Source organism: Pocillopora damicornis, chromosome 11, assembly GCF_964200805.1.
Source record: "Pocillopora damicornis chromosome 11, jaPocDami1.2, whole genome shotgun sequence".
Classification (NCBI taxonomy): Eukaryota; Metazoa; Cnidaria; class Anthozoa; order Scleractinia; family Pocilloporidae; genus Pocillopora; species Pocillopora damicornis.
In genome coordinates, this window is record NC_142680.1 from 12,405,729 (window position 1) to 12,423,006 (window position 17,278).

Genomic DNA, 17,278 nt, shown 5'->3' on the forward strand with positions numbered 1-17,278 from the left:
TGACAAAGGATCACGAAACTCCCTCGAGCACGATCTGAGCAGCTTGATTAGAGTAATATCAACTTCCCTATGAAGCTGACTAACATAAACGAGCTTGAAAAGCAAAATGAAAACATTGCAGTTAACGTGCATGGTTATGAACGTGATTTTTATGCAACGAGGATCAGCGAAGAGATAAAAAAGGGTTAAATTAATCTTCTTCTCATATCAGATGTACACTATGGTCTAATGAAAAGCATGAGCAGACTGCTAGCAAGTCAAAGCCCAAGGATAAGAGAGCGAAAGAATATTGCCTCAGGTGTCTGAACCACTCCTCAAGCAAAGAAAAGCTTTCTCTCCCTTAAGAGTATTGCCCAGAAAATAAGGCAGTCAGGATCGAGATGCCAGATAAGGGTAGTGTAATAAAATTCAAGAATCATAACCGCTTAATAAAAGTACCCTTCGTGATTTATGCTGACTTTGAGGCTAGTGCTGAAGCAGGCAGAAGTTGTGGGCCAAGCAGTGATAAGAGTTTCACAAATAAATTCCAGAAACATAAACCACGTGAGTTTGGCCATCACATCGTTTGCTTTTATGATGATAAGCTTTATTCTCAAGAGCAACAGCGAGGATGAAGATGTTGCTCAGATCTTTCACATATGTTTAATTGACGTCACTTTCTTTTAATGGTGTAATTCACCAAATCTGTGTAGCCCTTGGTGAATACTTTGAACACATTACAGTGTGGCCCTGACTGACAGTTTCAGGACCCAAAATGTTTGGAAATAACAGGGGTATTCAATGGATTGATGAACTTGTTCGTCATACTCAAATCCCTCTGAAATTAGTGTAAAATATTTTGGAATAAATCTTAAGTAGACATAGTTTGATGCTACTCTGGTTTACAGATTTAATGAATGTAACCGAAGAAGTTACAATTCATAGACCCAACGTTTCGACACTCCTGTCTAGTGCCTTCATCAGGGGTGATCTAAACGCTGCAACAAGAGGTCCTTTTATATGATCACTAATTAGCGGCCTTTTTTTCTGACGAGGTGTAAATAGGCGTCAGGAAGCAAACCGCCATCGTCACGATTTAAAGGAGCGTGGGCGGAGTTAATATGCCAAGCCTCCAAACAAAGGCGCTGGTGGTAACGCCGCTTCGTGGTAATAATTTTAGAATTATCCCTCCCAATGGTATGGTTAGTTAGGCATGTATGCTCCGATAAAGCTGAATTTTCCTTTTTGCAAAGGAAACCGCTTTTTGGTGCTCTTTTAACCGTGTACCAAACTGACGTTTGGTCTGTCCGATGTATTCGTTGTCACAGTCATTGCAAGGAATAGAATAAATGGCGTCGGTTCGTTGTTCTTTCGTGACAGGATCCTTAGGTTTGGCGAAAATATGCCCCAAAGTCTGAAAAGGTTTTTGAGCAACTTTAACATTGTGGCTATTCAAAATTCTCTTGATGGGTTCCGTAACACCCTGTATGTAAGGAATAACAGCAAAACCAGTTGCTGGTTCCCTTTCATCAAGGGCGTTACTATTTGTAACTGGTTTTTGGCAGTTACGGAGAAAAGTTTTTGTATAGCCATTTGCCTTTAGGACTTTGGAAACATATTTCCTCTCCTCAGCCTTCGAATTGAACGAAGATGGTAGACAGTCAGCCCTCCTAAGTAAAGTTTTGGCTACAGACTTTTTATGGCAAATAGGGTGGTGAGAATCGAAGGCGAGGTATTTGTCGGTGTGGGTAGGTTTACGATAGACAATTGTCTTTAAATTACCCTGAACCCCTCTGGGGTTACCTGGAAAAGCAGGATCGAGGGTCGATGATCGAGGATCGGGCATCAGTGATTTAAAATATTCAATACATTTTTTGAGTATGAAATCCGCGATGAAAAAAAAAATAGATAAAAAAAGAGATGTTAGCTCCAAGGTTTCGCGGCACGAGAATATAAAACCTCTGGTATCCATTGTGCGACAGCCGGAAACGCGCCTGCGTTGTTTGCATGCTGATCTGTGAGTGAATTGTTCACAAAGAGCTGAGAACCGATTACAATTTTGAAATTTCTCTTTATCCATCGAAATAGCCACGTCGTTTCCTAAATCATAAAATAAATTAAATATTAAAAAAAAATTAGTCTATTAACAGTTTCAAATTTTCTTCAATGATACATTTGTTATTTGACAAAGACCAGACTTGGTAGAGTCGCGTAATCGCACCCAGTCAAGAAACATTGTTCGAGAAGTATTGCATTACTTCACGCCAGTACTTTGCGGGTATTGTTCGACGTTCGGATTTTCTTGAGCAGTCACTGTGACATTTTGCTTTTTCGGCATTATTTGGTTAATCATGTCAGCCAAAAGAACTTACGCCGAAGTCGTTTCGGGAGATGAGAAAACTCCAGATGACGGCCATAGCTGGATGCGAGCCTACCTGGATCGGGGATCGAGGATCGAGGTCGGGCCTTATTCTTACTAATAATCAAAATAATAGCGAAATTTAATACACTTTTTTTTCGTGCGCTCGAAAAATTCGCGAAAATTTGTCAGATTTAGCGCTCTCTTGGAATAAGTTGAGTCTGATGAAGACGAAAAATATGGTAAAAAAAAAAAAAAGAAAGAAATTTGGTACAGAATTATTTGCAGCATACACGCGTATCGCTGTCCCTTATGCCCTTTAGAATTTTCTATTGTTTTTTAGCTCGGGAACAATAAAAAATTTCAACGGGCAAATGCGACAGCTGTACGTGTATGTTACAAATAAACACACTTTTGGTAATTATTGCTTGAATACTCTTTCAGATACTAAGTTTAAAATCTATTTCTTTATTATCGTCAGTCGTAAGTACTGTTTTTATCTGATAGCTACTGGAGAGACTGGGCAGCACCATCAACGGCAAACTCGAATCCTTCTTCCCGCAAATCCATTCCTTGAATAAATCAATCGCGATAGCGAATACCTTGAAACCAATATGTGACCTGTTTTTATTGTATAAGGAGCCAATTACTTGCTGCTTTCCTAGAGTTAGCGAGCGACGAAAAACAGGATGACCAGTTTCTCTAGTACTTCAGTAAACTTAACTATATTGAGTTCTTTCGCTTGGGATCATCATCACTGTAGATTTACATCAAAATGCAATTTAAATAGTCGAAATGAACTTTTCCTTAACCTCGGGATCCACACGAAGAAGCCCGTTGTGGAAATGAGGATGGCGCTGCTTGATGCATTCAGGATCCACATGATAATATCCATTCCGTTCTTTGTAGGACTTTTTCGTGTGTCCAGGGCTTTCTTTGTCTGGATATTCATACCGTTCTGAATGCCGCAAGACAATATCATAAGGAATGGGCCGGTTGCTCTTGGGAAACGACAATCCACACGAAGCACACTTGCTTATGTTACCGGAAATTAATACAACATCAAAGGGGTTGTCGTTCTGCCAAACCTCTGTGTAAAGTTTCCTTTTCGAAAGGTCTAAGACTTGGGGAAACTCTTCATGCAAAGGATTTTCCCCTTGGCGGGTGCAATGCCTTGTCTTGTTATGTTGGCCTTTTTTCCCGGAAACAGTTCTGTTTATTCCTGTGTTTGCCAGGGTACTAATATTGGTTGCCTTTACAGAGTTCTTACCAAACTTTTCAAAGAATTCCGTCAAGCAATGCTCCTTGTCTGCCACTGCAAGGGAGTATACTTGTTCCTTACTTGTTCTTTCAATCAGCAAAGTCTCTCTATCCTTCCAAAGGGGCCTGAAGGAGTCCAACATAACACGAAATTCAACCTCGTTGTCAGAGTCACATAATCCCTTGACGTACACCTCGTTTTCCACGTAGCCAAATACATCATTGAGAAAAGGAGTTCTGTCTTTCTTGGCAGAAATTCCCAAATCATTCAATGCATTGTCCATATTTTGTCTAAAATGTCTGAAGTCCCGCAGTGGTTGAGTATTGGAGAAGACGTGCGAAAAGCTGTTCTGGAGAGGCTCTTCGCCGTCCGTAACAATACCTTTTACGTCTTTTAGCTTTGGGCTAGCTGCAGCGACACGACTAGCTAATGTGTAGTAGGTTACGTAAGTCTTCCTGTGGTGTATCATAACAGGCCCAAGCATCAAGTTGGGTGATTTCCAGTTCGTCGGCTTTTCAGCATAAGATGATGGGTTGTTATAGGTGTGACCGCAAACTTGCCAAAATCAAATGTCGGATCAATGGACATCAAACTGCTTTGAATCGGGCTCGTACAAAATCGTGCCAGGTCGTTTATTCGCCTGTCGTCATAAACAACATACAGTTCTTCGGGGTGGGCCTGGCACAGTCTTATAAAATCCTTCTCTTGTTCTTTCGATGCTCTAAGACAGTCTGCAAAAGAGTCTTGAGTGGCACGTACCGCTGAGGATGTAGGCTTTGAAAGACGTCTCGCGTCATATATCTGCTGCCTACTGCGTACTATACTGCCTGAGGAATCGGCTCCTAAAACCCTACCAGCATCTCGTGTAAGTTGCTGCAATGTTTCCTTTGGCGTTTCCTTCCTCGTTTGCTGGCTTCTGATGCCTTCAATAACGGTCTTTATAATAGGGAAGAAAGGTTTCTTTTTATCCTTGGCATTGCCATGAGACTTAACTTTGAACTGTATTTCCTCCGCACCACCCTTGACAAGATACTCCAGAACGCATATGTTATTAACCTTTTCACCTTGGGCATCTACATGATGAAAAATATCTATATAGAGATCTTCAATCACGAGGGTTATACGTATGCATATCTTATAATATAAGACGTATCCCCGCATAAAGATATTTCCAACAAAGAAATAAATTAGAAAAGTTTTCCACAAAGTTTTCAAGAAGTGTATTTGACACCTAATTTCTATTGACCGCTTATTGCCAATTATTTTGAGTGCTACGCAGCAAAATCTCCTTTCTGTGAAATTTATTTCTTAGCTGATGCCTATCCAAGCTTTGGGATAGAAACATGTTAACTAATTCTTTAAAAAAGAACAAAGATCAAATAATATACCGAATACATTTTTGGGAAGTCATAGCTCTTGTGCTAGAGTTTCCATACCATTTAAGACTACAGAGGAGTCTGTTTATTTTCTTGTGTTGGTCAGTTGTGCGAACGCGCGTGGGCTTTGGATGAAAAGTCTGGAAAGAACGAGGAAATGGAAAGTGCACGTGGATTGCACCACGCCCCTCACGAATTCGCGAATGGTGCTTATTTTCGAGAATTTCTAGATAAAAAGACTGATTAGAAAACTACTCAGTGATAAACTCCAGGACCTTACCTTAAAAATATGACACGATTGTCTTTAAATCCTTGCAAGATGCACAGACGCGGTTCCGTTGTACCAGATGGTAAGTATTATCGATTAAATCAATCTTCCTGTAGTCCAGGATTTGGAAGTAGTCTACTTCATGATCTACCACCATTTCAACACGGCATGTTTTTGACCTAGTGGCTTGGTGTTTGTACGCACCATTTTCGTCTGCATGGAGATCTTCGATGGGAAGCTATCGAAGATCAATGAGGAAACACTTCCTTGAACGGACTCTAATTGGCTGTTTTCTGCAACGGAACTTGTTTTCTGGGTCAGCAAAAACAATTTCGGCAAGCTCCTGTGCAGAATAACCATTCTTGCGCCCTTGCTCGTATATTGGGGTGTCAAGGCTAACAAATCAGACGCACTGTCGTCAGCGGGGCTGGAAATACGATGACCAGTTTTTGTCCTGCATTGAAAGGAGAAAAGAACTTATGCCTGTTTTGGCGATTATGTATGAATACTACATGAAAGTGCGAAGATATGGAAGTTTTTTCGGAGTATCCAACCTGATATCTCAAGAGCAAGCGCAGCAATATGAGTAAGACACATAGGAACGTAAAACTAACGTTGGTCTTTCATTTTTTCGAAGATTTCCGACCCTTCCTGAAAATTTCCCCAGAGTCTATGTATGTTGTCTGAAGGCAAACAAGCGTTTTAGTTAAAACATTTACCAGAGAACACCGACGATTTCCCAAAGTTGCTGAACACTTCTGAGGAAGATCCGAATATGTTTCAAATATACACTAACAAATTTGTGTAAAAATATAAAATGCGTTATTAAACGTGACTGCGTTGATTATGATGACAAAAAATAATTGTATAACAGAAATGCGAAAATGGCCGTCAAGGTACAAAGCACTTTAAAATAGCTGGAGCAAATATACGCCCTTAAAAAGATATAGACCGAATATTAGTAATTACTTACTTTTTAGGTATGAAGATTGATTTTGAAAGCATTTCATCGCTATCACTATCAGGGTTCACTTTAGTTCTGGTTGTGCTGGATCAAGAAAAAAAACAAAACCAGTTATCAATCATCTGTCTTGACAACCGCAGCTATATGAAACATTACAGTTACTTCCGAAATGCTATTAATTATAAACAGAACGGCAAAGCACAAAATGGCCTTCATGGAGGCAAGTATACGCCTTCATAGAGAGTGGACACAATAGTGGTTTTTACCCACTTTTTAGGTACGAAGATTGATTTAGAAAGCATTTTGTCACTATCACTATGAGGGCTCACTTCAGTACTGGGTCTGTTGAATCAAGAGAAAAAAACCTCTAATTAACAATCATCTGTCTTCCAATATTGACAAAAACTGAAATATTTCAATTACAGTTCCCTTCTTATTAAAGGAGATATAACTCCAGGTTTATTGCTATGGTTTCCAAACTTTCTCTGTCTCTCTCTATCTTTCTATTACCACTCGGTATAAGTCAACTTGGAGAGGGGCACTGTGAAGAGAGTAGAGTGTCTTTGCCCATAGGCTCAAACCTTAACCGCCTGACCCGAAGTTCGGCGTACTGATCATTAGACCAAGGTGTCTCAAAGGGCGCGTGATCCTGACATTTTTCGTTAATTATTCCTATATGCAAGTTAGTTTCATGCGTTCGTGTTAAAATACACGTCAAAAATAGTTTCTGCAACAACATTTAGCCATTCAAAGAAGTGTTCCTATAAATGTGAAACTCATCTGTTGTATCCTTTCTTAAAAGCTTTAGGTAAAATTTCAAGAGCCATTTCCTTTGAACACAATGCGCTAAAGGAATCCAGTTTGTTTTGACAACTAAGTTGTTCATTTCGCTCAATTGTTTTTATCTTGTGCATAATCTTTTTCAGACCTCTTTTGCCGTTTTTCTTCAGGAAAATAATTCACCCTTACTAGGGGAAAAATTTCGTCTCACTATTTGTGACAGTTTTTTAGTTTGTGACCTAGTTGGTTCTCATGATTAACACGGTGGAGTTTTTTCAGCGTGACTGTGGACTGCAGTGAACTAGCCTGGTCACGCAATATCAGCATTGAAAGATTGTCTCACGGCTGGTGAACTCAAATTAAAGAAATATTTAGCTCGGCATTTATATCATGATATGTTGATGTTTCGCCATCGAGAGTATGAAAATCTCCCCAGAAGAAATTGAGAAATTATGCAACCGATAGAAATTGGTATATTTAATTTAGTAAACGTTTCCAAGAGTAGGTAAGCGAATTTAGTAACTTCAGTTAAAGGCATAAATCAGTGAGAAAATTTCGAGGAGGCAATAGAGAAAGTCTCTTTTGTAAATGCTCGTACATGCTATAGAGTGAGGGTCAACATGACTCACGGTCACAGTAGGCCTATGATTTTTTGTTTTGAAATTAAAGGCAGGCCTACAAAATAACAGGCGCCAATTTTAAAATGATTTTTACGGGTTTGCTTATGTTAATGCTTTAAGCGCTCTTATTCATTGACATAGAACTGTACATCAGGGTACTTACAGGCGGTGCACATTGCTTCTCAACAAATTCACTGTAAATGCCCTGTCATTGATTTGCCAGGGCTCCATGCTTACAGTCGTCCCAACCGTGACCTGCGTGTTACACTTCATTAAAGCATTGACATTCTTGTATAGAGGACATCGGTTGTTCAATCAGGTCTTTTTTCCTATCTCTTGATTTAAATCTTTAAAAGTGCAAGATTTCTTTAAGTAGTGAACATTAAAAAGACTCAGCTTATTATCTCTCGCACACTTGCACAAGTTAAAGGCGTCGTAGGACAGAGTGTGTTACAGCCTCAGTTCGTTAGAAATGTGCGCCATTAGCTGTTGTCTTTCAGCTTCTTTTTCCTCTAGAAATAGTTCCTTTGGATTGTGCTCGATTTCTGAGTGTGCTTGTTGACTTCTTCTGCTTGCTGCAAGGCGAGAAAAGAAACCCTGTACTTGGCTCTTAGTCAACCACTCGTCTCGTTCAAACAACCTCCTATTCTGCTCATCTCTTGTCTTGCGCATATCATTTGAGACTTGCTGAGGGTCAGCTTTTAGCCCTGATTGTTCCCCTAGGTCACACTTTGCAGTTAGATATTTCTTAACTTTGTCACTTAATCTAATGGATCCTGCTCGTGGCCTGTGTAGGGCCCAGCCCATAATGACAGTGTGCAACGCGGGTATTGAGACATTTTGACTTTGGCAGATATTAGGTTCAGACGGTTCATTTTCAGTGACGTTGACTGACGTAGTAAATCTGTCTGCCCAATCTCTTCGAAGCTTGTCATATAGCGTTTCTGACGGCCTTTCATCTTTGATGCAATGATCCCCTACGTCCAAATGTGACTCGAGCTCTGAAAATGTTTGGAAACTCTTCACGCATCCAGGCTTGGAACATTCAAACGTGCTTATATTCGAATCGTCCCAGTCATTCTCTTCTTCTGAACTCTCTGTCACAGGATCTGAGCATTGATAAACACGTGCATCATGAAGAGGGAAAAATTTTTCACTAACAACGATACCAGTGTCCCCTTGGCCCTTTACACCAGCTGGTCAAAAGAGATTTCCTTGCCACGCCATATTCGGTACGACCTCCACACACGATTACCTTTCTCCTCAAACTGGACATTGTGAAGCTTGCTAAAACCATCTATCTTGTTCACTTCTAGGCCGGTTATCTACGCCTCGTCAACTTCGCAAACGCATGCGGATGTACCTTTCACTGGTCTTTCAGAAAGTGCCCTCCTAATGTCTCCCGCAGATTGAATGTCGTATCCTTCGTTGCAGAAACGTCGGATGCATGTTTTCATCGGACACAGAATTCTATCACATACATCCTTACCATATTGTGGCGCTCTAAACCAACTCGCTTATCAATTCCTCTTGCTGCTGCAATGAGGGAGTTATTATGATAACAGCCAGCTTCATCTGACCGCAGATAAACCCAGGTGATGTGAGACTTTTCGGTCTTAATTTCTCTCAGTGTGCTTTCTATGATGGAACACACAGCGGACCAGTCCTGCTGGCATGCGTCAAACAGATGGGCATACGACCGTAGTTCTAGTCTTCCTTCAAGGTTCGGATCACATGTGATCACCGTCGAGATGTGCCAACTCAATCCTCTCTTGCCAAACCAATCTGACTGCTTCTCACGATATTTAAGCTGATGGAACTTCATTGCCCAGTCCATTATTACCAGTGCACAGTTCTGATTAGTACTTATCGTCTTCAGCTGATCTTGCTTTGCTGCTTCCTGGTTTACAGAGCAAACAATATGAGCCTTCCACTCAAAAATATCTGTGCCAGTTTGAAGTCGTATAGCAGATCATCTTGATGTTCACTGCCGTAAGGGATCCAAAATGGACCTCGATCTTTGTCTTTGACGTCATCTAAGACATTTCGCAGATTTTGACACTCGTTACAGTTTTCTGTGTGTTGATGGGAGCATTTCTCCTGGAAGTCGGGATCTTGTTCGTCACTTAAAGCGAACTTGCGGCAATGATCAGGACATAAAGGCTCCTCTGGATTGCAGTGAACGCGATAATTGGTCTTTAAGTAGCGTTTTTCACTCTTAAGCCTTTCCTTAACCTCAGCGCACCATTGCCTATTCATTCTTCCTTTCTCTAGATCATCGACAATCATTTCAATTTTCTGGAAACCAGCAGAGCCATCGGCAGCAGTATTGTCGAGGCCTTGTAACGACTTTCTCTGTGAAGCTTGTCTGACTTCTAGGATTTTGAATAAAGTGGTGCGACTGAGAGGTTCAAACTTCTCCTCCTGACAAAACTGTATGTACTGGCTAATCATCGTAGACTGCGTCACGGTACGCACCACGTTCGGCATCTCGATGGTTTCGCCACTGTCTAGCTTAAGGAATTTAGTTCCGTAAGACACGTCTTGATAAAAGTATGGGCGATTAATGAACTCAACGAAATGATCGACTTTGGTCATATCAATGCGAACACGATGATGTACCTTCTCCTCAGGCACTTGACCGGAACCTATCGTTCTTGCATGACACCGCGCTCTCTGTATCTGTAGTGTAGACAACTGTCCATATGGCGAGTGAAGTTCTTTTGGTGTGCTGACCGAGTACTTATACGCCTAAGAATTTGCGTCTTGATGCTTTTGGTTTTGGCGTTTTTGTAAGTGGTCATCAAAGATTTCAACAAATCATCAGCTTCTGCTGTCTCATCCTTTTCTCCACCTGGAGAAGACAAGGCGTGAAAGAGCGTCTTGCCGTCGTTTGGGGCTATCACATTACATACGAGCATACAGTCTTCAACCGCTTTCTCGATGTAGAACTGTCGCTGGGCTCGACTGCTTTCTTCCCACGAGACAAGCTGTGATGGTAGTGGCTGTCGCTTGCGAGGAATATTTCTGGCAACCTCGTCCATCGCAGCATTGTAAGTACCAAGAATCTCTGCTTCGGGGATCTGACGGAAAGTTGCTTCAGGAGTTGCTGGAGTCCAACAGGGACTAGAAGAGGGTTTCCTATTTGGGGTAGAACTCTGACGAAATGGCGTTGTCTCCATTTCAGCAGTATGTGCTCCTATGGCTGTTCTTGCATCAGCTTTGGTCGCTCTATAAGATAAAACAATCTTTCTGACAGTATGAACGGACATTATTGGACATGTTCTCTTCGAAGGAACGAGTCGGTAAAGAAAGGGATTCACAAAGGAAAAGAGGGGTAACTGTTATCCCATAAAAAGTTAAATCTGCAGCCACCAACACAATTTTTGTCTCAGTTTCGTACTTTCGATGTATGGCGTGGCATGCGAATAAACAGCTTGCGTGGTGAGGTATCTTAGAAACAATAAAATATCCAACAAACCTCTCAGAACCCGCAGCTTCCAGGTTGACTGAGCCTTTCGTAGAACTGTGCCATCCCAAACCCAACAGTCGCTCAGAATGCTTCTTCCGGCAAGTGGAGCAAATAGCTATAAAATTGCATCAAGACAACTGATAAATCGTCGTCGTCTTCATCATCCTCATCGTCATCGTCATCCTCATCGTCATCGTCATCCTCATCGTCATCGTCATCGTCTAGCTTAGCCTAAATCATTTCCAAGAGAAATACTAGGCGTTTCAAACACATCTAGGAGACCTATAGTCTCTGTCGTGCGTAACACTTGTCGCTGTGGGTGTGAGATAAAGGAAAAGTTTTTTCGAACCGCAGAGACTAGTAAAAGAGGGATGACATCGCGCGAGGCATGGGAAGGAGATGCAGATTCACCGCTCAGGACTATATTTGTTTCCTTCATTACCACCAGCCAGGCTGCCCAGTAGTCTTAGTGTAGCAATAGCATAAAAGAATAAAAGAAATTTCCTTGTTTGATGATAAAACACGCATTTTTGTATTTACGATTGCGACACCAATAATTAACCAAAGGAAATGGACATGAGACCAACAACAACAAAAACTTATAGGGGTATTGACATTTGAGGAAACAGAACTAGAGAGAGCCACAAGGCTATTGGTACTTACGTGATCCTACAGCGGCGATTTCTTTGAATATAAGTCTTACTTCGTCAGCTATTTGGAAGGTTATGACGTGGCTGCCCGTCACACTTGTAACTTTCCCAGTATGGCCAGGGTATTGGCACGATCTTGGGCCTCGCCAGAATCTTCCCAGTAGGTGTCTGTACCTAGGGCAGATGGTCATTCCCTCGAGCTGAATTCTCGACAAATGCTGAATTCCCGCTCTCGCCATGATTAACTTGGCTTCTGTAACTTCACTGCATTTTGACAAGTGGCAGCTAGCCAAATGGGCGGATATATCTGCGTTACACTCCGAGAGCAAAACATAATCTACTTCCTCCCTACTAGAACCGCATGGACTTTGAAGTATTTCGTAAAGAGAACAATTTGGGGGGATAGCAGACATTTTTAGTGCTAACAAAGAAAACGTCCCAGGAAACACTGTCTCAGATTTGTCTTAAATTCTTGCTGAAAAATCTTTTTGTTTCCGACAGATTTTAATTGAATTAGGAAGAAATAAACAAGTTTGCCAAATATTCATTCGCAAAAAATAGAAATGCCACACAGAAAAGTTGAAAAGTTTTACTTTAATAAGCTTTAAGAAAAAAACGTTTCGTGTCTTTCTGAAGAGATGTACCTCTAATGAAAGGAAATGTAGCTGCCGTCGAATTCCTTTTTCAAAATTAATCAGTAATTGAATTAGGTGAAACAGAAACTCAAGGCTTCTTTTTGGCGCCTCGTAGAAAATGAAGATGGTCATAAAAATGTAATACAAAATTTTGTCATGAAATACCAAAAAAATTCCTACAATACAAAGAAAAAAAAAAGAAAAACACAACTCTTTGTCATCAAGAAAACCCTAAAAAAATGTCCAAGACTACACATTACATAACATCCTGTAGCTAATTTGCATACAGTAATTTATTAACCGCAAGAAAGCTCTCCCTCTTTGTTTGTTCTTCAGCACACCTATATCTCAAATACAAGGGTGTAAACGTGATATGATACTTATTTCTAATCTACAAACCAACCTCTCATTATTTATTACTTGATTTTATGGTGGTTCTCGGTCCTGATATTGATAAGTTGTCGAACCGTGTTTTATCGAGATAAAAACACTTGAGCGAAAAGAACAACTTTATTTATTAAAACAAACTGGATTCCGTCAGCGCATTGTTTTCAAAGAAAATGGCTCTTGAAATTTTACGTAATGCATTCAAGAAATGATATAACTATTGAGTTTCCACATTCTTAAAAACACTTCTTTGAATAGCTAAATGTTGTTACGGAAACTGTTTGTGACGTGTATCGTATAAACGCGATCGCTGCAGTTAATTTGCATATAGGTATTAAAAAGTATTTTCCGGAATATTTGAGCCATTTCGTTAAAAAAGGCCAAAATGATGATTAATATCGATCTTGATACTCCATCAGATAATTGTTCCTGCACCTTCAAGTGTTTTAGGGCTGTTAAGCTTTACAAACCTGTCTGTTGGTCGGACTGCGTTATCTTTGGTATCGATCAAGACGGCGAATATTTATTAAATTCACAAAGCTCTCTACGGCGCAGAATGAGGAGTGCCCAAAAGTTTTATTACATATTTAACTTGCTCTATCTAAGTACTTTTAAGCTGCAATAGACTTGACTCTAGATCAGGTCCCACATAAGAGAAAATAACTTTCAACCGCATGTACCTCACTCCTCACAAATTTTAATGCTCATGATAAGGTATTTTGGAAGTTTCATAACTCGGTAAAAATTTTACAGAATGCAATCGTTTTACCTATGAAGTATTTAAATAAGGCTATTCTTAAATATGTAAAATAATCAGCTTTGTAGATTGGGAAATAAGGATTAATTATAGAGATCAAAAAAGACAAATTGAGCAGTTTTGGGGTGACCTTTAAAATTGTCTCGTTAAAATAAAAAAATAAAATTGATCAAAACAAATGTGATATTTGTACATGGGATAGAATTGTTGACTTTCACTGAAAAACTTAGGGAAATCGGTGTAGGACCGAAATTTGCCTTATACGTTCTTACGCGGACAGCCTCTTAATGTCGCAAATCAGTGGTATAAAAACAATGGCATGATTGTTAACTAGAAAAAGCACCAAGCTCTAATCCTGGGAAAAACTGAGCACAATTTTTGTTTCCTAGTAAAGAACTCGATAGATATATTTAGGATGACAATAGATAATAGGTTCTCTTTTGATAATCACGTATCAGTTATCTGTAAGACAATAAATAATCAATTTGACGCTCAGATTTCGGAAACTTGTTGTTAAGGAGACGCTATTGAAGCTTTATAAAGCCTTTATTTTGCCGCATTTTTACTACTGTTCTTCTGTTTGGCATTTCTGTGGTGCGCGCAATGCCGACAAAGTAGATAATCTTAATAAGTGCATTCTTAGGTTTATAATACAGGACTACAGCTCTCCATATGACATTCTACTAAAGAAAGTTAACTTAAAATCTCTATTCATTAGACGCCTCCAGAACTTCATGATCACGTTATATAAGAGTCTGTTCTTTACAAATTATTCAGGTTATTTAAAAGATATGTTCACCGTACGGTCTTCATCCTACAATTTGCGCGGAAGTTATATCCTGGCCCTTCCCAACCCAAAAACAACGACTTACGGTCTGCACTCACTTTTCATACGTAGCTAGCAAAATATGGAACTCTCTCCCAGACACTTACAAAACATTAAATTTTCAATAATTCAAGCAGGAGATCCTCAGATATGAAGCTTTTTCACAGTAGATCTACAAGTTACATTTCCCTCTGCATGCACAATGTGGTATATAGTTTATAAATAATATTGGAATTCATTAGTAGCTTTGTATCCTCAGCCAGTATATTAGTAGTTCCGTTTCAGTAGCTCCCTATCAGAAACTTCGTTTCAGTAGCTCCTTATCAGTACCTCCGTATCAGTAGCTCCTATTCAGTAGCTCAGTGTTAGTAGCTCAGTATCAGAATCTCCTTATCAGTAGCTCCTGTATCAGTAGCCCTGATAACAATAGCTCTGTTCTAGTAGCACTGTATCAGCAGCTCCTCATTATTAGTTACGCAATATTGGCCCCGTAACAGTGGCTCCTCATTAGTTGCTCGGTATTAGTAGGTCTTGTATTAGTAGCTCCGTATCACTAGCTCTCTAGCTCCTGTATCCGAAGCTCCGTATCACAAACTCCGCACCAGAAGCTTCGTACGAGTAGCTCTGCATCACTTCCTTCGTATCAGTTACCCCATATCAGTAGCTTCTAATCAGTAAGTCTGTGTTAGTGGTTCTGTATTAATAGCTCTGTATCAGCGGCGTCATTAACTCTTCTTCAGTGGGTCCTAATCAGTAGTTCCATTCTAATAACTTCGTGTAAGTAGCTACGTATTAGAAGCTGCGTAATAGTGGCTCCTTTATCAGTAACTCCATGCAAGTATCTCCATAAAAGTGCCACTATATTAGTACCTCCGTATTAGTAGCTCCGTATATGAGTAGCGCCATATCAGTATCTTTGAATCGGACGCTCGATATAAGTAGCTCCCCTGTTACTTAATACGTATCAGTGGTTTCTGTATCATTCACTTCATATCAGTGGCTCCATATTAGATACTCTGTATCGGTAACTACCCATCAGTAGCTCCCTATCATTAGCTCCTTATAATGAGATACCAATTAGTAGCTTTGTAAAAGTAGCTCCATATTAATAGCTTTGTTTAAGTTGTCCCGTATCAGTAGCTCTATATCTGAAGCTCCTGTATCGGTGGCTTCCATTAGTTACTCTATATAGGTAGCTCTTTTCTAGTATCTCGTAATGAGTAGCGCTGTAGCTTTAACTCAATATCAGTAGCTTCTCATAGGCTGCTCCGAATCAGTAACTCTGCGTCAGAGGCTCCAGCATCAGTAGCTCTGTATTAGTAACTTCTTATCAATAGCTCCTTATAAATAGCTCTATATCAGTAGCTCCTTACGAATAGCTCCACATCAGTAGCTTTTGTATCAGAAGCTCCACATTAGTAGTTTGGTCTCAGTAGCTCCATGTCAGTTGCTCTACATCAGTAGCTTCGTTTTAGAAACGCGGTATCAGTTGCTCCCTACAGTAGCACCGTTTCTGTAGCCTAGTATCAGTAGTTCCGTATCATTTTCCCTGTATTAATAGCTCCATATCAGTATCCGTTGCAGAATCTTTGTATTAGTGGCTGCATATCAGTAGCCTCCTGGTTGTCATGAACATCTATACGCCCGTCAATCACTTATGTCACGTCACAATCACTATGTAACTAATTACTTCACTTTCAGTGTACAGTTCAGTCTGGTTGATAATAAACTTAGTCAGTCTGATCAAATATCAGCGAAATATCTCTGAAACTTGTAGTAGGTCTGTATCAGTAGTTCCTTATCAGTAGATCCTGCCTTTACTAGATCCTTCATTACTAGCCCCGTAACAGTAGCTGTGTATTAGTAGCTGCATATCAGTACCTTCGTAAAAGTGCATAGATCTGTATCAGGATTTATAACTTTATAATAGTAGCTCCGTTTCAGTAGCTCCTTATCAGTACTGGCAGCGTATCAGCAATTAAAAAGGGTGGCCTTATTTTCACTACTGCTTAGGTAGTGGTCATAACTGCGAAGATCGCTTCCACATTCATCTGTTATCCGCAGTTCGCATTTGATTCTCATATATTTACAGTTAGTTATTTATCACTTTATGGGTTTATTTGAGACCAACATAATGACCAGCTCGCACTTGGCTTGTTAGCTCATTTGGTAAAGCGCTGCACTGGTATCGCAGAGGTCATGGGTTCATATCCCATACTGCTTAGGTAATGTTCTTAACTACGAAGATCGCTTCCATATTCAATTCTTCACCCACAGTTCACAGATATGATTTTCATATATTTGAAATAATTCCCGTACTCTTTTAATAAGCTTTTTTTTTCTAACGCCAAAAATTATCCGTCTAATGTTGGAAGAACTATCTGTACTCTTAAAAATAACCCCATGGAATACCACAGGGTCCTGTTCGACCTTAACCTCTAACGTCATTAGACAAGTGGTTTGTGGTAGTTCTTTTCTGTGGCAGGCCTACGATAGGATTTGGCCGGCTTTCATTTTTCCATGGTTAAAGCAAAACGACGATTGCATTAATTCTTGAAATGCCTGCAATTTTTGCCTTTTTCCGTATCTCTAAGCAATATATGAGTTGCCAGTAATCGGATCTTTGTGATTGCGCCAGGTTGTTTCGACGCGAAAAATACACGATTTTGGTGAGAGATTATCGTTTAGCCGCCAGTTTATCACAAATGGATTTAGGTAATGCTGATACAAAGGAAGCGTTCGTTTTGGTGTGATTAATCATGAGATATGTCTCCAAAAACTCATTAATAATTCATAAGCCCATTAACCTATCAAATGGAAGATAATACATCACGTGCAATGACTTTATATCGATAAACCTCATCCTTATTAGTATGAGGTGTTTTATCAGATATAAAGACACTGCGCTTGACTTATGAATATCAATTAATTATCAACACAGAAA

The 17,278-nt window shown here is 40.0% G+C and overlaps 1 protein-coding gene and 1 pseudogene across 1 annotated transcript; both read right to left on the reverse strand.

The window, feature by feature from the left end:
- Positions 1 to 8,057: 8,057 nt before the first annotated feature.
- Positions 8,058 to 9,064, reverse strand: LOC149037574 (uncharacterized; annotated as a pseudogene).
- Positions 9,065 to 9,649: 585 nt separating this feature from the next.
- Positions 9,650 to 12,861, reverse strand: LOC149037575 (uncharacterized). Its single transcript, XM_089187869.1, has one exon. It carries the CDS (start codon positions 10,877 to 10,879, stop codon positions 10,256 to 10,258), a length of 624 nt encoding a protein of 207 aa, XP_089043995.1. The 5' UTR covers positions 10,880 to 12,861; the 3' UTR covers positions 9,650 to 10,255.
- Positions 12,862 to 17,278: the final 4,417 nt, after the last annotated feature.

Coding starts and splice junctions, on each gene's coding strand:
- LOC149037575 (XM_089187869.1), bottom strand. CDS start 10,879: ATGTCCGTTCATACTGTCAGAAAGATTGTTTTATCTTATAGAGCGACC.